Genomic DNA, 21,513 nt, shown 5'->3' with positions numbered 1-21,513 from the left:
ACACTATCACAGTGAATGAAATTTTACTTATGGTGCTCACAGCAAAGAAAAATTAAAAAGTGAGAAGTTCCACATCTCACTGAATAAAGTGTCCCATACTCTGATAATCCATGACATACTATCATAGGCTGTCATAAAAGATGCTGGTGACTTCAATTGGAGGAAAAGTGCATATTATATTAAATTATATTTGCCTTTAGTTACTGAAATGGAGACAGAAATCTAAAAAGAAAATGGGAAAATACATTTTTGACATCAATATTCAATGACTTGCCTTTTAACATTTACTGAAGACTCTACCCAAAAAGTAAAGGCAAATTTCCCAAAACCAGTATTCTGTTACTTTGTATATACTTGTCCAAATAAAAGACATATGTGTTGCTGAACCAGTTTTATTGTTCTAAGTAAAGATTTGTCAAAAATACAGAATCCTTGTTCCAATCAGAACAAAAAGACTGAAAGCATGCACCGTTTAATAATAAAACATTTCCATGACATGTTAAAAATCTGTTCAAAAGGAAGGACACAGGCACTGAATAATTATGAACACACAACTTTTGCATTAAACTGAGATTTTTTTTTTCTCTTTTTTCCAAAAATAAACACCGAACAGTCATAGCTTAAATGCAGGAGGGATTTCAGGGAATACTCATACTGATAAAACCCAGTAAGTAGTTCTTATTTGTGGGTGTGGTATATCACCCAACCGTAAAAGATTTACCTGGTTTGCTTGATAGGCAGACCAGGATGAAGGAAGGTAATAGGCAACACTGACGTGTTTTTAGTGTACAAAAATAAAAGTTAATGTTTAAGTAAAGCCAAACCCAAGTCTTGATTCACTTCCAATTCTTCTGTGACGATGGATCAAAACAAGGAACAAATGTAGTCTGCAGTTTGTCACAGTATTAGCTGACTATCTAAAGGGAGCATTAAGTCTGTTAAACCTACACAAATAATTTCAAAGTAGATCAGGATAGGATGGCTTAAACACAGCTTAACATATATAAGCAAGTATATAAAAAGGACTAAAAAGAAAACCACAGGCCAGGGGGCTAACCAACAGTGGAGAAACACAGGAGAACCTGCCCAAACTCAAAGAGCATGCTGGTGCTGCTGAAATGCTGAACAATCAAAATCAAAGATCAAACTTAGGACAATCTGACTTAACATGTGGAGGGATCAACAATGAAAACATCCCTAAATATTCACAGCCAACTCAGCATGAGTCCTGGGGGAGCTGTCAGCAAGTAAAGGCTGGAATGAAAACTGCCAGTCCGTTTATGTGCATTTCCTCTTTTATATTTCTCTTCTCTGTCTTCTTTAATCACCCTTGGTAAGGAGGTCCTCTATGTAGGCGTCAAGCTCGTCATCTGTGTTTATATCAATGTCCTAAAGGGGTAAAAAAAAAAAAAAAAAAACAGAAAGAAAAACAACCCATTACTTTTACAAAAAGATGTTCTGAGCTTTAATAATGTGCAGTGTGGGACGACTCGATGCCAGAATGGTTAGGGAGCATACCACATGGACGCGAGTGCCCTGAGCAGCAAATCCCTGGTTTGACTCCTGGCCGGCCAGACCATTTGCTGCATGTCATTCCCCTGCTTTCTGTCCCTGCATTTCCTGTCTATCTCCACTGTCACTATCAAATAAAAAAATAAAATAATAATAATACCGATTTAAGCAGTAAGAAATCTTACCTCCTGCACCTTCTGCAGAAGTGCTACAATATTTGTTCGTAGTTTCTGTAATTTCTCATCTGCCTCCCTCAGTTTGACCTCAGTGCTGTTGCTCTTCTCTTCCACAGCTTTGGCTCTGGCATCAGCTCTGCTCTGGTATGAGTTACACAATGACTGGAGACCAGACTCATACTGTTGAAAATATTCTTTCTAAATGGAGGAGGAAAAACACATCAATACATCAGCAATCAATCCTCAAAGAGCAACAATAAGAAATATAAACACATTCTCAAATCTGTCATTTATTATTTCAATGTGTAGTATATTTCCAGGCGTGGTTCATTTCCCAGTAGATTCTCCATTCTCTAATGATTTTGTTGGTTTCAATGTAAAAGTACATTTTCATTTTTTGAATTTAGGTTTAATTCTAAAGATGAATTTATCTAATCATACTATCTACTATCTCACCAAAGGAAAGGCCACCAGCTCCTCAGCCGTCATGCTGTTAACATCGTCTTTTGGAATCCGAAAAGCAGGAGGGAAGAAGTAGCGCAGCATAGTCCTGGAAACATTGAACATACCATGGTGATATGAAACTTTGATGAAGAATCATTTCTGTGTCCTGGCTGTCATAACTTAACTGTAACTGTGGCAACAACACCAGGTCACTGTAACCAGCTCACCTCAACATGGTGACCAGGCTGTCGGTCACCTCTCGACTGGTTCCTGGCTGAGTAGTGTCCGGCTCCATGGGTGCCGGCCCTTTCTCGGTCTCCTGTTGGGTGTCAGGTGTCTGAGAGATTGGAGATGGTGGCCGCATCAACCGAACTTCATCGCTACCCTTAAACACCCTTTTGAGACACAGACGTATATGTGTATGATTATTATCTGGCATGTCAACAAAACATGCCGTGAATGCAGAAACACAGAATCTTACCATCGGTCTTTAGGTGTGGCTCGAGGTACATAGTCGAACTTGACTTTCCAGCGAACACTCTGTTTATTTGCCTCCACAGCAATGACTTTACCTGTGTACCACTCCTTATTGACACGCACTTCAACCAGAAGACCTTTATCTATAGAAAACAATTAAACGGGCAGAAATTCCTCTGATTAGACCTTTCTTCCTCCAGTATGTGTGTGATACATGTCAGTGTAGTGCAGTCCATTATCTCACCTTTCTGAGCATTTTTAGTGTCGTTCTCTGGTTCCTGCTGTGGAGCCTTCTCAGGTGCCTGTAAACAAAACAATCATTAGCACCACAACAGGCAGAGAAACGTTGTTTACTGGAAACAGACAGAGTGAGGTTAAAAGAAATGATTTCAGAGAAGTGAAAGCCCCAGTGTGACCTTAGTCATCAGCTGAGAACGGCAGGCCTTTTCCTTTTTTTCTAAAGATTTTTTTTCCGCCTTTATTTGATATTCTACAGGCAGACAAGAAATGTGAAGAGAGAGAAGGGGTATGACATGCAACAAAGGTCCCTGAGTGGATTAGTTCCCGCCACCAGAATGCTGTGAGAATGGCATGCTTAATTTCAGAGAGCTGTTAGAGAAGAACTTTGGTTTCAAGAGAGGATTGTTAGACTAGATTAAGTTGTCATGACTGTTAGAAGTTGTGTGAGCAGATGCAGCTCAAGCTTATTTCGGCATAGTAGAGAGGACCGAGTAAAGCTACCTTGGCTTTAGCCCCATGCTGCTGTGCGGATATGGATTTAGGGACAGAGGCTGGTGTGGTTGGTGTCTGCCGTGTAGGAGTAGACACCCCTTTCTTCTCAGCCTGGGAGTATGTTTTAACCTGCAAGGTCAACAGCAGATGGGCTCTGATTGGAGGTTCAGTAACTGACTTCGATACCAGGGAATGCCCGTACTTCCTTCTTTTTCCTCCACTATGAGCCTGAAATTGATTTTCAGCGACACCATCTTAACAGTGCTCACTGCAGTTTGGTTCAAAGCCTCCAGCGAAGATTTGCAGGAGTATCCGATCAGCATATATATTTTAATGCCACGAATGCCCTAACAGAGGCAAGGCAACAAGTAGCCAAAGAGAGAATGCAGCGCAGACCTTCACAGCACAGTCCTCACTCACTCACACTCTCACACACACACACACACACACATATATCCAGAAGAGGTGAACACCTGAATGGTTAGAGTTGCTAGCACCAAGCTTTTTGCTTTTGCTACCAGTGCATTTTCACTAACAGTAGAAATTTGAACTTCAGTGTTTCTGACCTGATGTCAAGAAGAATCTACTCTCACGTGAATTCTATTCTGTGTTTACCTCGTCCAACTTGCCCCGTTTGAGAGGTGGGGCCTTCTCTCCTGCTTTCCCAGCTGCTGCAGCCATCTTAGATTTCTTTGTCTGTGGTTTTTCCTCTTCACTCTCCTCTTCACTGTCGTCCTCCTCCTCTTCCTCCTCTTCTTCCTCTTCCTCCTCCTCCTCCTCTTCCTCACTGTCCTCCTGCACTATAATTCTCTTGCGCTGTCCAGCAGCTGCTGCTTTGGCAGGTGATGTTTTGGCAGATGTCTACAGAAGGAGACAGATATCACTTTTTCGCACAGGTTTTTAGTTTTAACTGGACATGAAAGCAAGTAACAACTTGCTCCAACAAAACTTGCCATTGGTACTCTTAATAGTGGACTACTTCCTGAAACCTGTAACTTACCCGTGAGCTGCGGCTGGGTGGGGGTGTTTTGGCAGTAGCTTTGGGTGAGGGCTTTCCTGAAGGTGGAGGAGGCTTAGCTGCAGCTCTAGACCTAGATGGTTCAACTCTGGGTGGCGGTGAGGCGGCAGGTGTCCGGGTGGGCCGCTGAGAAGCAGCACGAGATGGAGGGGCACTTGGGGCATTTTTGAGGTGAGCTGGGAGTGGTGGAGAGCGGGGCCGTGTTGCGGACCTCTCAGAAGATCTAGTTGCCTGCACCAACAACACAGGAAAAGGAGACAACAAACAAACATTTCAGGGAGAGAGTGAATCAAAACAACCAGCAGCCGTGTTACTGAACTACTTTGTCTAGGACAGAAATCAACATGAATACACCAGACATAAAACAAATCTTTTGTATTTCAGTTCATATTTTGAAAACAAACTGTTTATTTTGATTTTTTTGATTTGATTTTTTATTTTGAAGTTCATGTTTAAGTAAAAGTAAAAATAACAAAAAATTACACAGGTCTTAACAACTGTACCAGAATGTTAATCAAAATAAACTATAAAATATATTAGAAGATGCTAAAAGTCAAAAAGTAAAACAATTTTTTTTTTACCTGAGATGAGCTCTCTGTTGGTTTCATGCTGACCTCCAGTGGTAGCTTCTTGACATCTGCTGCAGATTTGATGGTGCTGGTTTTCTGAGAGGGGGAAATACATTATTTTTGTCCTGATGTACACAAAACTGAGAACAGCAGAGACAGGCAGAGAGAGAAGGATGAGGTACCTGCAAGGCTTCTAGTTTCTCCTGCTGCTGTTTGATTTTCTCTGCCAGCTCTTTCTGTTTGTCTTCAGCTGTCAGCTTGTCTTTTTTCAGAACACCACAGGGCAAATTCTGCTTTTGTTCAGGTGCATCACACCTGAAGACGCAAAATATACAAACTACTTAATATACAGCATATAGGGTTGTTACACTGTACACAAACAGCAATATGGTGACACAATAGGCATGCAATACATATAATACATGAATATTTACAACAATATGGCCTGCATTGCAATTTTACAGACATATCCAATAGAACAACATTCTGTGTGTACCTGTCTTGAGTGCTGTCAGGATTCATGAGACACACCCAACTGTCTGGGTAGCGCTTGTCCACAGCATCCATCTGGAATGGCAGCGTTCTCCACTTTAAACATTTATCTGAAAACAGAGATCAAAATCAGAGAGTTTGTGGCAATTCGTTAGCTTGTTGAGATACAGTGCAGCTATCAGTATGTGTTCTGTGTGTGTATGGATCTGTAACTAACCACACTGAATAGTAAGGGGTATCTCCATGGCCCGGCGTCTCTTGTATCTTGACTCTGATGATGGAGGTGCAGACCAGCTGGCAGACAGATATCCAAACTCATCCCAGAACTTCACTATGCCTTTCTGGGCTGCGGAGCACACACAGATATTATTATTATTAAAGTGAAAAACATTCTTAATTCGGGTGAATATTATACTCACATAAATCTTTATAGTGGGTGTTCCTACTTGTTCCTTACTGCAGCTGCAACAACACTTTTACTTTACACTTCTCCTCTGGCTCACACATTATCCTATCTCTGTCAGTCACTAGTAGTGGTTTGAGGCAGGGACAAATTCCCTTAATGCGTCAGTATGCTTCAAAAGAAGTGTTTGTTGGAGCACTTGGAAGTGAAAAACTTTTCCAAACTGACAATCATGTCTGCCTCATGCAGCAACTGACTAGGTGTGTGGAAGTGTGAAAGTAAAGCAGGGTTTGAACTTTACTCGAGCTCACTTTTTTCAACTTTTGTACAACTACTTTCATCACTTTACCTGTGCACACCCCAGTACCAACACCAGTAATGTATTTGGAGGAGAGACAGTTGGGAAGTGAATGCATACTAGAAATAGAATTGGGGGTGGGGCAGGCCGATGGATTTTTGAGAAGGCTATTACAGCAGGGTTATTTGCTTTGTCTTTCAAGTATGGCCATTTGGAACAGGTAAAGACCCTTTTGCCTTCAGTGCAGTCAGATGGCATGTTATATGACCAAGTGTGTTTAAACTAGGCCTTTAAGCAACTCCTCTACATTTTGAGAAGATGTAACTCAGCTAGAAGGTTCAAATCAGTCATCAAGATTCAATGGTAACAAGCACAGCTAAAGCTAATGCAGCATTTCTATGGGATATGGATGGGACACTCGCCGCGATCCTTATCACAATAAACTGATAGACTGTGAACTGTGCATGGCAGAAGTGTTAAAGTCTGTACAAAAGGATCAGCATAATGATTTTTTTTTTTTGATGTGTTGGAGGACTGAGGTTTTCCCAAACTTTAATAAACACCCATAGCTATTCACCTGAGTTCAGGCCCTAAGTTTTGTTTAAGTCTCCTCAGCAAAGGGAAATCTGATAATTCAGAGAAACTCACCAATGTTACTGTCCTTCCAGTACTGAGCTAAATGTTCCCCCATGGATTTCAGTAAATGCCGATACTCCTTGGCATCTGCAAAATCTTGTTTGTTGTGAGTAGGCTCTAGAACTAAATATGGGACGTCCACTACTCCAACGACACCTCCACAGGCCCTACAACACACAAACCATGTAACAGTAAAGCATTTTTCTCAGTCACTCAAACATAATCACTTTTCATTTTGTGTATGTTACTCACATTCCTCCCTCCAGCTGTGGCCCTGTCTTCTCGTACATTTTGATGAGACGAGAGCAGTTGTACACAAACATCCCATCCAGGTCCCTCTGCTCGATGTTTACTCCAAATATAAAGTTCAGCTCCTTGGGCTCCTTTAATGCTCTAAGGAACAAGAAAGAATTGAAAGTCTGACATGATATAGACAAAACTGTATATAAATATATACATAAAAAAATCAAGTTTGCTTATCATACTTTTGTTTGGCTTCGAGGATCCTTTTCTTCATGTCAGCATCCCGTCGAAGCATCATGGCTGAATCCTGAACCTTTCTCAGAATTGCCTTAAGGAAGAGAAGGAGACAGACATCACTGATGGTGTCTTTGCTGCTTTAGTCTTTACACCATGGAATAATCTTCCTTTAGATACCTGAGCATCAGGTGTGCTTTTGCGACCGACCCTTTCAAATCCCACTACAACCTTAACCTCAACTTTAGAGAGGGCAGGAGTTTAGAATTACAATCAAGTTTTAAGACAAAAATTACATGCCAGTTTCCATTTAAAACTTGTCTAGATGGAAGCAACCACATTTGCATTTCACATAACATAACATAACATAACATAACCCTCTTTGGCTTACCCGTGAATCTTTTGACAGATCCTCTCCTAATCTGGCCTCTAAAGCCATGCGCTTGCTCTCCGCCTCTCTGGCTTTCTCCTCCGCTGAAATACATGACACAAAACCGTCAACTCTAGGTAACTACAACTAAAGCAAAACATGAATAAATAAACCACCAACTCACCAATCTTAGCGAGGTGATCTGCTTTCTTGACTTCCTGCTCAGCACGAGTTTTAAAACGAGTCGATGAGTATTTGTAAACCCTGTCAACAAACCAAGAACACAGTGAAAGTTTAGCCACCGGAATAGAGAAATTATAGATACGGTGTAAGTATGTCATTATATTACCTTGGTTTATAAAGACAGCAAGACAGTCTTTTAGTCCTGACTTTGTGTCCCTGGATAAAGATCCTCATGCGTGGGTCGATGTACAGAACAGCAGCGTACGCCCTGAACGACCGCCTCTCTGGCTTCCTGTCAAAGAGGAGGGAGCACAGACACATCAACGTTCACAAATTTTTTGATCAGTGCAATGAACATCAACTAATGTGAAAAACTCCTTTCACCATGGAACAGTGTTTTATTAAATGAAGTCACTTTTGCAAATCTCACAGAGTAACAACTATACTCACACTCCTTCAGCAGGTGTTCCGGCCATCAGTATGTCTTGGTGATCTGTCTCTACATCCAGCTCTGGTTCTCTGTTGTCCATAAGCTTCAGATTATAGATGATGACAAGGGTACCTATTAACAAAACACAACACAAAAGTCAGCACCACAAACAATATCAACCAAGTCATCCATGAATTAACACAACAGAAATAACTTAATTCACAAAGACATGTTCATAGAGATCAAGTTTTACATAAAAGTCAGCCAATCTTTTGGGAGTGGTGGCCATGAACTTGTCTAATGGACATCACAACATTAATCTTTTTACATGAAACACAAGTTAATAAACTTACCACTGCTGCTTTCTATTTTGTTGAACTGCTCCATCAGCTGATGTTCATTTTTAAAAGGTGAGTATTTGAAGATCAGCTCAGTCTCAATGGCATACTTCTCAGGATCAGAGGTCAGCGGCTCCTTGGTCTTCAGGTCCCAGGAGGGAAGGGGCACTATCACCTGAAGAGAGACAATTAAAAGCCTTAAGCAGAAAAACTTAGAGAAGTTTGAGAAGATCCACTTATGAAAAAAGACCAATCCCATGGTAGAATTATGAGAAAATCCTAAAATGAATTGGACAGAGTAAAGCATCTTATAACTAACAAATATTAAAGAGGATAAAACACATATAAACACACACATTTTCTCTGCCCTATCCAAATATTCTGGAGATAGCTTAATGAGAACTGGTCATCAGTTTCTTGTAGGACTACACAGACTGCACTGCACACCATGTTTCTTGACTTTGTAAAGATACTCTGATAAAAACACTCATGTGAACTGAAGCCACTTTTACTTGCCACTACTTCTTTTGATTGCACAGTCTTTTAGCAGATACATCACTTGTTTATTGCTCATTGACAATACACAGCAGACAAGCATTAAAAATGTATCGGTTAGGCACATGTCCAATTAATAATGAATTAATCTATTAATCAAACTCATCTCATCCCCTAACAATGAGATACAACATTTAAGCTCTGTCTAAAAGTTGACTCTAACCTCATCCAGTCCCTCTTCTTCATGGAAAGTCCTTGACAGGAAAAGGCAAGTCAGCGTGTTGGCCTTTTTTGTGAACAAGATGAAGTCTTTGCCGATTCGCATAGAGCCACTGTGAAAACAAACACGTGTTTCTTGTGTGAAATTATTAAAACATTAGTGTACCAACTGCACAAACTCATCATCAAACAAGAACTGGGTGAAGGTCTTACGATTTCAGTCCGTTTCCATACTGGCCAATCTGTGTGGACTCAGGTGACCGTTTGTTTGATTTTCCAAACTGAATCACATGCGTTGCTTCATCTAATAACAGAAATGTTCCACATAAATCATAATGGACTCACACAAAGCACCTTTAAACGTAAACTAAACACGAGCTTTATATGATTTCTCTGGCAATAAAGTTGTACTCACTAGGGTCCATTCCAATACCATCATCCAGAAAACAGAGCATGTAGCCGCCTCGCAGCTCTGGCCTTTTTTCTGTCAGAAAAGTAAAATGGTGAAAGACAGATATTAGGAGAGATGAATGACTGTGTATGCTTCAGTATGGGAAACTGGGTGAGTTACTCTGAGGTATACCTGTGTAGATGTCTATTCGTGTGGCATTAGCATCTCTGTGAAACAAATAAACCAAATGTGAGACTTTCTGTGTATCACAAGAAAGATATCAAACTAATATAATTTCTCCAGGCTGCGAAGTGTTTCAACAGTTATAGACTATGTTGCAAATCATTATGGGTACCTTGAATTGTCAACAAGCTCTGCCAAGGCTCCAAATAAGAACTCATGGGTTGTCCTGAAAACAAATCGCATAAATCATCAATCATTAACTGTATATGCTTGATTTGATTGACTTTAACTCAAGTAAACAGGGCAAATTGGACAGAAAAAAGGGATGTGAGAGATACACATTTATATTCTGTGTGAGCCTATTATTCAGTTATACAACCTGTATTTCCTCAAGTCCATTGACAGACGTGTCAGTGTGAACTGAGCAGAGGATTAAATCAACTGCTTTGGTGAAATCTACTCCTTCTCTTCTCTCTCTTCTGAAAGGATAGCCTATCCCACCCCTTATTCATATGGTACCTAGGACCTCCTCTATATCACCACATACCAATAACATCTTGTTGTGACACAACAAATACTGGTAATATACTGTTCTCCAGGGGCACTATACAATTACTTGTCAATTAACTGTTCTATTGTGCAGTTAATCATTTACATCATCAAGTGTCAAATTCAATGACAAATATTCACCACGACCACCCAACTTAACCAGCTATTTTTACTTTGTAAATTATTAAAATAAGCACTAAATTGTTTCCTGCTCTCGTGGTTAAACCCTTCCTGGATCCATACATAATCACTGAAAATGCACTGAAAATGATTTGGAAATGAGCCCAGGGTCTGATATCACCTGCGTCTCTAAACGTGTTGACTAGTGCACTGCAAATATTCAACCATGGACAAGAGGTTCAAATGAACTAGCAACCTGAATAAACAGTTTCAGATGAAATCTACAGGTGCAGTTGATGTTGAAAGTAAATTCCACTGCCCATGCAATACACTCAGAGTTTAGAAAATGTTAGCTAACAGACAGGCCTGTGAATATTCTCATTCATCCAGGTCATAGTTATCTCAAGGAAAGTTTTAATGGAATGCAAATGTGGTTGGACCAGTCCCAGCCTGGTCAGCTGCGAACACGAACTGATGAAGCCTCTTGGATGAGAGGTGAAACGTCTTCTAGACTACAACTAAGTCTAGTTGCTTTCAATTAAAACTTTTCTTGAGTTAGCTAACAGACGTTAAAAGTATCACATGACATTAAATGATCCGTGCAGACTTTTGACATTTTTTGGAGGAAGTATTAAATGCAAACTAACACACAATGAAATGAGAGCATATTCTCCTCTTTTGAACCAACTTTTCAGGTTGGTTTAGGGTTGGTGTAAGGTATATTTATAACAATCAGGCGTACTGATCTGTTGCAACTTTTTAGCCATTGGTGGAATTTATTAGATGTTTACATGGATGAACTACTGAGCTGTGTCAAGCTGGTAATCTGTAATATTAGTTGTCATAATTCTGTGCACATATTAATTCCAAGCAAGCCGGTACTTACGAATTTGTATGTAGGTACTCAAAGGTAAGCTGAGCCCTGCTCAGGTTGCTGTAGCTGGAGTAGGCCATGGCCACTCAGAATTATTTCCTGTTTCCTTCCTGGTCTCCTGTTTGTCTTCTTTCTGATGACCCGCGCTTTATTCCAGAGCTTTCATTCTATAAACAGACAAGAAAACTATCACAGGTCTTGTACAATTGCCTACAGGGTGCCATTAACTTACACGCTGGAAATGATGCGACATCAGCTGATGATTACAACAAGTCATAGGGGGCAAGTTAACACCCACAATTATCTGCCCCCCGCCCCGGGCGAGGGGTACCACGTGGGAGGCCTGCTTGGAAACAACAAAATTTTAAAGCTATAAGCAAAGAGCGCCTGTTGGCGCAGTGTTAGCTATAAAGACAATAACGTGATAGTATTTATGCATAAAACGGTTACTGTTCTAGCTAGCTGTCTGTGGAATGAGGACCGGCCATCTTAGTGAGAAGAACATGATATAAACGTTACAGACGTTATGCAGTAACTGTTACTAACGTTTAATATTTGGCTAATGTAGCTAGCGGACATTAGCGTCTTTTAAAGAGTGTTTATGAAGTAACAGCAGCTAGCTAGCCTCACGCTGTATGAACATGGAGCTTACGTTGCCCGTATCGAGTAATTTCACCAACTTTGCGGACCGTTTTCATGAGACGGCGACTTTATAGTGGCTTCGCGCTAGAGTAATAATCCGTACGACGAGAGATAACTACTCTCTAACGTTACATTGCCGTTTACCTGACATCAAACAATTCGCCAGGCCCCAAAGAATCCAGCCACCCCGTCCTCTAGTCAGCTGAAATCCCGCCTCTAGCTTTCTAGATTCAGCCAATAGGAAAGCACCATGTAAAGACTCTGAACGATGATTGGAGGAGAAGTCTTGCTACGTCGACCGGGTAACATACCGGTGCATTAGAGTATGGTGGTCTTTGAGTTCACTGAATTGAATTCCTAAGAACCACTTTTTGGATCATAAAATGACACGTCAATTCACTTGTATGGCTGAAAACGTTGACAAAAAAGGTTTATTGTGTTTGTCAGCATATCTTAATTGGCTATATATCCTTGTTCTACTATTTATGATCAGCACCATATGTATTGGTTATTGCTCAATTTTCAATCCCTTGTGTACATTTCTTTGGCACTGGCTTCGCCTATTTATTTATTTATACACATTTTATTTCTACAAACCAGGAATGATGCTCACTTAAAGATTCAAAACACATTTCCAAGTTTCAGCAAGTTGATTTCCATACTGTGCTATTCTGTTATTTGGAATAGCAGAACAGTCATGTAAGGTACGGTATTGTCCTGGCCTCCTTCCATGAAATTTCTTGCTTATTGCAATTCTGTCCCTGGGCTCCACTGAAAACCCATGAAGCCAAATCAGTAATGAAAAATTCATTGTCACTGACACCAGTAAGTACAAATGTTTATTAATACCAGTATTTTGTGTGTGTGTATGTGTGTGTGAAGCTTTCTTTCACTTAGCAGAACTTCAAATCAAAGGTTAGGTTACTTGCAAAAAGACACTCCAAGAAAACATTAACTCCAGTCACATTTTCAACAGAAAACAAGTATTTATATTTTTCACCATTAATGTTTCATTCCTGCTGAAACAAAGTAAATACTGTTTGTAAACAGTCATGCCCTCTTGACAGCAATCACCTGTTTCTGAGTTACTAGAGCAGAAAATCCTGAACTGACTCAGTTATTCACGGTGTCTGGAGGATAGCTCAGTTCATAACACTGGTATTTTTCATGCACACACTTTACTGTGCTTAATGTGCAGTTTTTTTCTTTGTTACTTAAAGGTATAGTCAGCGATTCCAATTCAATGCACTTTTTGCCAAATTCAGTAACTATCTCCCTGCAGTCCACCAGCTGTCCTTGTGTGTAATGTTAAATTACTTGCCCACAGACATTAGGCCTACTTTCTAGTTTGTCAAGATGTTGGTGTGATGTTAGCTATAGCAGCAGGAGAGCTGTGAGTATCACTGTCTACAGTGGGTGTGCTGGCTTTGGAAAACCATCTCATCCTCTTGGCATGTTAGCTTTGCAGCAGCAACTGTTGTGACAGTGCTGTCTCGTTGTTTGTTCTGTATTATGATATTTGTCCATACAACATGCAAAAGATTATACAGCCAAGAAGACCTAAAAACACCATAGGTTTGTAAAAACAAACAATCTAAACAACTAAATCTTGCTAGTTTTCTCTGCTGTGTTTTGGCTTCTTATGGAGCACTTCTGTTGAGTTCAAATATTAAGTCTGCCTTCAGAATGGCTTACTCCACCTTTAACAAATGGCCTGTGTCATAGGAACTAAACAACGAATCAACAACATCAACAAACAGTAAGAGCTATAACTATTTCAGTGTTTCAAATTAGCAAATTAACCTAGTACACCTGTTAGGAATCGAGTATATTATACTACACCTTTCAATTTAAAACAATATTAAATTTATATTTTGAGCTAGAAAAACACTCATTCTCAGTATATTAAACCCTCACACAGCTGAATGTAGCCAGGCAATGTCTATTATCTACAAGTTACTGAGAATGATTCTGACAAATGTTGGAACTGTAGTAAACAAGGAAATTCAACAGACTGGGGAGTGAATGTATGACCAGTCAACAGTGTAGGCATTTTCAGTTGAAGAGTTGCTCCCATTACACCATGGTCCAATAGCAAAACTCCTTCTTTATCACAATCATATGTCTCACTTGGATATTGTATAAAATTTCAGTCTCCCATAACAAGGATGCTCCACTGATTTAGTACTGCATGTTCCTGAAGTTGGCCCCTTTGAAAGCAGTGATATATATGGCTCTTCTCTTTGAGGAATGTTCACGTGTCAATCAGTGGGTCCTGCAAAAAAAGAAAAGCAGCCAAGGTTAGGTTTGACAGTCTCTGCACATTTCTCAACATGTCAAGATATCTAAATGTGGTACACAAAAATACTGGTCAATGGTAAACATGGTAAACATATTAAAGAAAAAGCAGTTACATTTTGTAGATCCAGTCCATTCCATGGGTAACGGCGATTTTGTGAATGTGTCAGACTAGCAGCTAAACAGAGCATCAAACAAACTGCGAGCAGACACACACTGACTTCCAACAGATGACGCACTGCCACACTCTGCTCCTCCTAAACAACAAGAGTAGAGAATGATTGACAGGGTAGCAAGAGGGCATTTGTATTATAGCTGAGCATGTTATGTCGTTCACGTGTGACATGCTACCTGTGTTAACATGACTGTGAGTGTAGGGTCATTCTCAGAGTGTAAACTGTAGCAGGGTTGTGATGCTGTGGGCAGCTGGTTGCTCACTTCCACGTGGAAGGGTGAAATGTTTTTCTCAGATGCAGGACACTCCGGAGGAAGTCTTCATCAAAGTAAACAGTATGTGCATAAAAAAAACACAAAAAATTGCTCATGGGTTGACAGACTTTTTAGGTATCTGAGAAGTTGGTAGATACACAACACTTAAGAGTGTGCATGAACTTACAGGTTCATGGGCAGGAGGTATGTCAGGGCACTGATGGTGAGGCAGGTGTATGTACTATTTCCAGACAGAAACTCTAGAGTCACATTAACAGTCTCATTGTCTGGGGAGTAAAACAAACGTGAGAATGTATGGTTATACACATTTACCTTGGTTTATTTCACAACAAAACCTATTCAGTGCAATACCAACCTCCAAGATGTAGTTCCCTGGCTCTCAGGGTAGTGTGTAGACTAAGGCCTTTCACAGAGCCACCAGTTGAGCTGAGAGTCACAGTCAGAGGAACCTTGAGATGCAAATGGCTTACTGAGGAAGAAGTTTTTGTAGAGTTAACTGAAGTGTTTTGCTCATTTGTCTCATTGTCTTGCTCCATCAGAGGAGAGGGGACTGGTGAGACAAGCTCAGATGAATTTCTGCTGTCTTTCATACACAGCTGGAACTGTGACAAGGAGGACAGAAGATGGTTCCAGTCCTAAGAGAAGAATAATGCACACAATCTGCACTTATTGTCTCCTTGGAAGAATACATGGTAGAACATAGTTCACCTGAGGCTGGATTGATCTACCAAACACATGCAAAAAGCACTGCTGAAACATTTGCATTTGTGAATCAAATTTGTTTCAAACTACACTAAGTGTTGTAAGATTTGTAAGGCAAGTTCCATTCTCCAAAATGAATTTGTATAAACAAGTCCTTACCTTTGTTGTGTCAGGGTTAGGCAGTATGTGAGTGTAGCTGTAAGAGCCCAGGAAGATGAAGGAGATAGCCAGACTCAACAGACAAAGGAAAAATGTCACCCCTGGAGGATTTTGAGATACATAATCTCTAAGGTTAGTCAGTGGCTGCCAGAAACCCATCATCACACTCCACAAACAGCTGTAAAGAGAAGAGAGTCACTTCAGTTACTATGGTTTGACAACTTTTATCCACCACAATACCTTTAGTTTTTGGAGCCTGTTGGTGGACATATTAGCTATTAATTAGACAGGATCAATATATCTATTCAACTTAAGCCAGCTGTTCAATACAGTTTCAGTAAGACACGGATTACATGTAAGTCAGAATCACCGAATGACAGAAAGACTTGTTTCTTTGAGTGAATGTACCGCTTTTAGGGCAAAATAATATTCAAAGCGAGACTGAGAGAACCAGTGTTGACAGTACGGCGGACGACACACAATTAGTCAAGACTAAAGAAATTCAGGAGACGTGTACTTATCTACCTCACCAGCCAGCCACTTCCACTCGTACAGTGACGTTAAGTTACTGTCAGTGTAATGTTGCTAACTAACAAGCTAAAAAAATCAATTCATACCTTGAGTTTGAGCAGGCTTTTTCTAATCACGTCGCCGGTCCTATTAAAATATTGTGACACCCGAGTTTCTTGGTGATAAGTAAACTGGAGATCGACATTTAAGAAGTTTAAAGTTCAGCCATACAGTCTACGAGTTCAGGTAAAGCGCTATAAAGATAAACAGCAGCACGACAGTATTGTCAGTTTACGTGAGTGCGCTGCCATGACGACGACAATGACGTAGCGACGTAACTGACGGTATCTGTAGCCAGACAATTTTCCATCGATAAATATTAAAATAATTACGTTCAGCTAATGAGAATAACTGAAAAATATTTTGTCGTAGAAAGTGATATTAGTAGTTTATCTGGCTAAAGATTTCTGCCATTGTTTTAATGTCATAGTGCAATTTAAGGGAAGTACATGGAAATATAACTGATAATTAATGAAACTATGGATGTGTGTGTGTGTGTGTGTGTGTGTGTGTGTGTGAGCTGGCAAATAAATACATGAATGAATACAATTTTAGAAAATTGTATTCATTTTATTCAATTAATGTTTTTAAAAAGGCAAAGATCAGGGCACTGTTCATTTTGAAAATATTTTACAAATACAAAATTAATACAATGCATCAGAACAGAAAAATTCTTCACCTCTTGATCAAGACATTTTTCATTAGTGTGATAGAAAATTTACATTTGCACTGATATTAGTACTTGGTGATTTCTCCAAAGTTGTAGTTCCGTGAAAACATTTCACCTCTTCAATAAATCATTAAGTGATCAGATGGAAATGATTTGTATTTTCACACATTTAACAAGAGAAATTAAAATCTTAGAAATAAAACATAAAAAAATCAGATATAATCTTACATGGAAGCTCCCACTTTACAAGTTTGTGAAGTTATTGGTTTTTGTTTTTGCTGCACATTCAAAGCTCTCTTCTGTGCTTTAGTTGAATACTGTCACCACTCTCCTTAAATTCAATAACATGACTATTCTGTTCATTAAAGTCATGTGACACTACATTAAAATGGCATTTCCCTTTTTTCAAAGTTTCAAACAGCTGGCTGTGTTTATCATGCCACCTGTATATACAGTATGATGACTATTAGGTCCAGGTGACTTTTATAGGCTTGAATGTCCAAGTATCAGGGTGACCCATGTGCATCAAGTCTTTGTATGGGGAGGTGCTCCATTGGAAGGGTGGCACCTGGTCCCAGGTTGGCCCGCTCACTGCAACCATGCTATACTCACGGAACATCTTGTAGGAGGTCATCTGCAGAGGGACACACACAATCCATCAGATTTAGCAAACATCTCATTAACATGCCACAGTCAGTTTAATTTGAGGCAAACACACAGAAGATTCAGTTAGCATGATGGGTAAAAGGATAGGCAGAGAGATAGTTGATGGTGGAGATTAAATGAGAAAAAAAAAACCTTCATGTCTGTTCCTCCATGTGGTCTCTGCCTTAAGGCACCAAATGGATATGTCCCATTGGCTGGGTTCAGGTCTGAACGAGCGGAGATCGCATTCTCCCCATTGGCAGGAGGATTACAGCCTTCACACTTTGACAGTGGGTCTTCCTTAAAGTTGTTATACCTGAGGAGAGATACTGCATCTCATTAATAAAATGAAATTTCAGTCGTTAGCCTATGACAATATAAAATCTAATGTCAATGTCTGTCTGTTTTATGCTGATAAATCCAGCCCACCTCACACCTGTGCAACACACAGACCTTACCTCATGAGGCGAATCATTGAGTCCACATCTTTGACATCTGTCTGGTTTCTTCTGAATATCTGAGCCCGAGGATTCTGGTCCAGGGAGAACCATGGGCCGAACTTCTCAACAAGTTCATTGCAACCACTGGCATTGAATATTTCCACATAGTACCTGCGCATGAGCATGGACAAACAAAGGAATTTTTTTTACATACAATACAATCAGAAAACATGCAACCATATTTACATAAAAATTACTGTTTCTAAACTGGATACTTACGGTATGTTGTAACTTGCCCAGTACCCTTTCTGCAGCAGCTCCTGAGTTTTATCAGTGTAAACAACCAGTCCCCTGCAGCATTACAAGATAAGAAAATCTTACTCTAAGTGAAAAAGTTGTGACAGGGTTACAAATCATCTGCAGAGATACTGAAATAACTGTCTATTTTTGAAGGCCAGCTGCAAAGACTTACGGAATCTGCTCCAGCACCACAAAGAGGTCCCCTTTAATATCAGTCTTCCCTGGAGTGAAGTGGTTATAGTCTACAATCATCCACTGGTTGTTATACCTACAACACACACACACACACACAGTCCAAACTAAGCATACAACCTTTAACCTACTAGCTTTTACTCATTTTTATTTATTTACTGTAATTGATGTACATAATTAATGTTGATGTAAGTGACTCAGCACTTCACAACAAACACTCAGCATGATGACACTGTTAAAGCTGAATGGCTCAGCTGACTTCTAATGTGACACTAGCTCATAAATGGCCTTCTTCCGCTTCCTTTACCCCTGTCAATATGTAAAGTACTGTATGTAATGAGGTCACACAACATCGTATCTAATCTTGTCATCAGTGGGAGTTTTGAACACAAGACACAACAGTACATCTGGACAAAGTGGTGATAATGTTGGTTAAAAAGTTACAAGATGTCTGATGTGTGAAACTCACGTTCCACTGTTGTACTCTTTGAATATCTCGGCCCACTCCTTGCCGGTAGCAGCCAGTCGATTAGCCACAATGTTCCTCAGCCATTCCATGACAGTTCCTGTGGGCTGGACAAACTTCCAGAGAGCAGGGTTGCTGTTGCCGATGGTGGTTTCCAATGTCACCTGCAGACACAAGATGTATTAAGAACAGGAAACTGTCTAGTAAAATCATAAAAACACACTCAAATACTGAAATTTATTCTTTTACATGTGCAACACTTTTAAGTACAAAAAGTTCTCACCAAGCCACTACTTAGAATATAAAAGTCATCTCCAGAGAAGATGGATCCAGGGTAAGATGAGAATGCCTGAGTTCCCCCAGGAAGAAGATCATTGTCTGAAAAAAACAAACAAACAAACAAACAATAGAGCACATTAATAAAGTAACGTGTTAACAACAATGCTGCCGGTCCATTGCTGAGGCCATGTGATCTAAAGGAGTAGTCTGACATTTTTAAAAATATATGTATTCATATTTCTGCATAAGCGTTCCTCCTCTCATATCTATAGGCTGGTTCTGTCCAGTGGTAACAACCAACAACATTGTATTACAATATCATATCTTGTTTGACTTTACTAAAAACAAAAAGTTATGGTTTTATGTCCCAGACAATTTCCTTAAATCTTTCTTTCACATTGAGTGAGAGTGAGAACCAGCCGAGGCCAGTACTAAGTCAAGATTTAGTTACCTTTGGACAGAGCAAGGCTAGCTGTTTCCTCCACTTTTCAGTCTTTATGTTTAGCTAAACTAACAGGCTACTGGCTGTAGCTTCATGTTCATTGTACAGACATGGGAGTGGTATTGATCCTCTCAGCTAACTCAAGAAAGCATATGAGCATGATTGCTTGAAATGTTGAACTATTCCTTTAACATAATAATAAGTAACTTTAGATACAGGAGGCACACATCACATCAGTAAATTACCTAAAGGAGAGACTTTAAAGGCAAAGTTGTATTTCTTCATAATGCGCAGCATGGCCTGGTATGTGTTCCAGGTGTCATGTGACACCAGCAGTTCCTTATTGTTTGGCAGCAGCTTAATGAGAGCAGAGCAGGAACCAGATCCAAGAGGTCGAGTTTGGCTGGATTTGTTCAGAGCTGACTCCAAGTCCTCAAGATCCCCGCCCATCTGGAAAAGTCTGGTTGGATAGAGTAGCAGTGAAGAACGTGAGGCAACAGCAAGAAACAAAGTATATGATCTCAGTGACAAGGAAACATGTCTGATTAATATAAATAGGAGATTAGCGCTTACAGGAAGCCAAGTGGGTTGAAGGAGAGCGGCCCCACTGGAAATGACAGCTCGCCATTGTAGCTGTCCTCGAGGCCTTTCAGCTGCAGCAGGGCCAGACGCACCTGGCAAGAGCAGATAGTGAGGCATGTTTGTTTCCATGCAAGGGATTTTATCCATTGTACAAATGCTCATTAAGTACCTGGTACCAGTAGGGTGAACTTGGCTGTTTCTCTATTTGGTCCTGAATCCACTGCAGATTGGTTGTGATGAAAGCCTTAAGGCGCTCGCAGTAACCCGTCTGACTCGCGAAGGGCCCACAGTAATTCATTAGAGTGTTCATCCAGTGCTTGTAGATGAGCTGAAACATTTGCATACCAAGAGTTCATATTATTTGAAATGTAAAATTAGCACATAAAACACTTTGATTACTTATAAAATCAAAGCACAATGAAGTTTGGAGAATGATGGTTTTGGCTGACCTGAGATGTGACTGCAGCCTCCACTGCACCTGCAGCATAAGCCTGGATACTGTCATTGTACTGATCACTGGTAGTGATCTCCAAGAAAGACCAGCTGACAAGAGAGCACAAAAACAAAGCAACTGTGATCCAGGCAAAAAAAAAAAAAGGGTGCTGGTAGGATTCATGTCGCTGTTACGTGTTGCTCATTTTCTTTATTTCCTTACTTCCATAGGCATTTTCATTTTGTCAATTCAGGCATTTATGTTGGATTTGTATGTCTTTTCTGAATTTGTCTCAGGCGCGTCTTAACTTCTCCTGTTACGACTTTCACTTCTGTTGTCGGTTTTTAAAATCAGCAACATCTTGAGATTTATCAAGCAAAATGCCAAACTTTTAAAAGTCACAGCCTCTAGCCTCTCAAGTATGATTATTTGTTATTTTTTTGTTTCTTACACCACTGTAAATTCAATATATCAACGTGTAACTTTCACCGTCGAGAAATAATCACAGGTATTTTTTGCTGTGCTGTAATGTCTTATAAACTAAACGTTGATAGCCTAAAAGGCTAAAGACACGTTAATGTCAACTCACCCTGATGTTTTAATGTCATCAGTGAAGTTCGCCCAAGCAACAAAATCTTCTTGATATCCCTCCTGGACAGTCAGCTGTCCGGTTTGTTTGTCAATAACTGCAGTTTGTATTTCAGCTCGAACAAACACACTCATAAAACATAATACAAATAAAATTGCTAAAACATTTAAAATTGATGTAAAACTCCCTACCGCAGACGTTTTCTTAAACCTAAGCGCCATGTTCACATAAACAAGTCACATGATAACGCGGGCGCCTGGTCACCTGA

At 40.0% G+C, this 21,513-nt stretch overlaps 3 protein-coding genes across 8 annotated transcripts; all 3 read right to left on the bottom strand.

Annotated features, from left to right (window-relative positions):
• Positions 1 to 376: 376 nt before the first annotated feature.
• Positions 377 to 12,263, bottom strand: morc2 (MORC family CW-type zinc finger 2). Of its 5 annotated transcripts, XR_001960203.2 has the most exons (29): positions 12,173 to 12,263; positions 11,399 to 11,553; positions 10,016 to 10,069; positions 9,853 to 9,887; positions 9,685 to 9,753; positions 9,483 to 9,573; positions 9,274 to 9,382; positions 8,571 to 8,730; positions 8,238 to 8,349; positions 7,954 to 8,079; positions 7,789 to 7,868; positions 7,626 to 7,708; positions 7,243 to 7,328; positions 7,010 to 7,150; positions 6,770 to 6,924; positions 5,638 to 5,766; positions 5,425 to 5,530; positions 5,111 to 5,243; positions 4,941 to 5,024; positions 4,342 to 4,590; positions 3,957 to 4,202; positions 3,351 to 3,470; positions 2,854 to 2,911; positions 2,614 to 2,752; positions 2,360 to 2,527; positions 2,145 to 2,238; positions 1,776 to 1,886; positions 1,519 to 1,639; positions 377 to 1,389 (listed from the first exon to the last, which is right to left on the bottom strand). XR_001960203.2 is itself a non-coding variant. In XM_018668661.2 (28 exons), the coding sequence occupies exons 2-28, from the start codon at positions 11,464 to 11,466 to the stop codon at positions 1,321 to 1,323; spliced, it is 3,153 nt and encodes a 1,050-aa protein (XP_018524177.1). In that variant the 5' UTR covers positions 11,467 to 11,553; positions 12,173 to 12,263; the 3' UTR covers positions 377 to 1,320. The 5 variants fall into 5 exon arrangements, 4 of the variants coding, with proteins under 4 accessions (XP_018524177.1, XP_018524178.1, XP_050931113.1 ...); XM_018668661.2 differs by lacking the exon at positions 1,519 to 1,639 and having other exon boundaries at positions 1,698 to 1,886; XM_018668662.2 differs by lacking the exon at positions 1,519 to 1,639 and having other exon boundaries at positions 1,698 to 1,886; positions 12,039 to 12,184.
• A 591-nt stretch (positions 12,264 to 12,854) lies between these two features.
• Positions 12,855 to 16,440, bottom strand: zgc:158398 (uncharacterized protein LOC568894 homolog). 2 transcript variants are annotated; one of them, XM_018668678.2, is made up of 7 exons: positions 16,255 to 16,440; positions 15,638 to 15,815; positions 15,132 to 15,411; positions 14,943 to 15,042; positions 14,678 to 14,819; positions 14,443 to 14,583; positions 12,855 to 14,303 (listed from the first exon to the last, which is right to left on the bottom strand). In XM_018668678.2, exons 2-7 carry the CDS (start codon positions 15,797 to 15,799, stop codon positions 14,283 to 14,285), a joined length of 846 nt encoding a protein of 281 aa, XP_018524194.1. In that variant the 5' UTR covers positions 15,800 to 15,815; positions 16,255 to 16,440; the 3' UTR covers positions 12,855 to 14,282. The 2 variants fall into 2 exon arrangements, with proteins under 2 accessions (XP_018524194.1, XP_050931117.1); XM_051075160.1 differs by lacking the exon at positions 16,255 to 16,440 and adding an exon at positions 16,046 to 16,159.
• Positions 16,441 to 16,820: 380 nt separating this feature from the next.
• plbd2 (phospholipase B domain containing 2) lies at positions 16,821 to 21,500 on the bottom strand. The gene is made up of 12 exons (XM_018668680.2): positions 21,246 to 21,500; positions 20,673 to 20,766; positions 20,393 to 20,551; positions 20,215 to 20,315; positions 19,887 to 20,101; positions 19,204 to 19,298; positions 18,924 to 19,084; positions 18,435 to 18,530; positions 18,242 to 18,313; positions 17,981 to 18,133; positions 17,676 to 17,838; positions 16,821 to 17,511 (listed from the first exon to the last, which is right to left on the bottom strand). The coding sequence occupies exons 1-12, from the start codon at positions 21,464 to 21,466 to the stop codon at positions 17,344 to 17,346; spliced, it is 1,698 nt and encodes a 565-aa protein (XP_018524196.1). The 5' UTR covers positions 21,467 to 21,500; the 3' UTR covers positions 16,821 to 17,343.
• Positions 21,501 to 21,513: the final 13 nt, after the last annotated feature.

The sequence above is a fragment of the Lates calcarifer genome, linkage group LG13 (assembly GCF_001640805.2).
Source record: "Lates calcarifer isolate ASB-BC8 linkage group LG13, TLL_Latcal_v3, whole genome shotgun sequence".
NCBI lineage: Eukaryota > Metazoa > Chordata > Actinopteri > Centropomidae > Lates > Lates calcarifer.
This window is presented reverse-complemented; position numbering and strand designations above follow the sequence as displayed.

Bases quoted from the DNA above. Each gene is read 5' to 3' on its own strand.
- morc2 (XM_018668661.2), bottom strand. From the start codon at position 11,466: ATGGCCTACTCCAGCTACAGCAACCTGAGCAGGGCTCAGCTTACCTTT. The intron at 8,350-8,570 runs GTAAGTTTATTA...TTTTGTTAATAG, and splicing joins CAAAATAGAAAGCAGCAGTG to GTACCCTTGTCATCATCTAT. The intron at 5,244-5,424 runs GTACACACAGAA...TTGCGTCTTCAG, and splicing joins CCTGACAGCACTCAAGACAG to GTGTGATGCACCTGAACAAA.
- plbd2 (XM_018668680.2), bottom strand. From the start codon at position 21,466: ATGGCGCTTAGGTTTAAGAAAACGTCTGCGGTAGGGAGTTTTACATCA. The intron at 19,299-19,886 runs GTAATTTACTGA...TGTTTTTTTCAG, and splicing joins CTTTAAAGTCTCTCCTTTAG to ACAATGATCTTCTTCCTGGG. The intron at 17,839-17,980 runs GTAAGGTCTGTG...ATCTCTCCTCAG, and splicing joins TCAATGATTCGCCTCATGAG to GTATAACAACTTTAAGGAAG.
- zgc:158398 (XM_018668678.2), bottom strand. From the start codon at position 15,799: ATGATGGGTTTCTGGCAGCCACTGACTAACCTTAGAGATTATGTATCT. The intron at 15,412-15,637 runs GTAAGGACTTGT...TTCTTCTCTTAG, and splicing joins CTAACCCTGACACAACAAAG to GACTGGAACCATCTTCTGTC. The intron at 14,584-14,677 runs GTAGCATGTCAC...CTTGTTGTTTAG, and splicing joins TCACAGTCATGTTAACACAG to GAGGAGCAGAGTGTGGCAGT.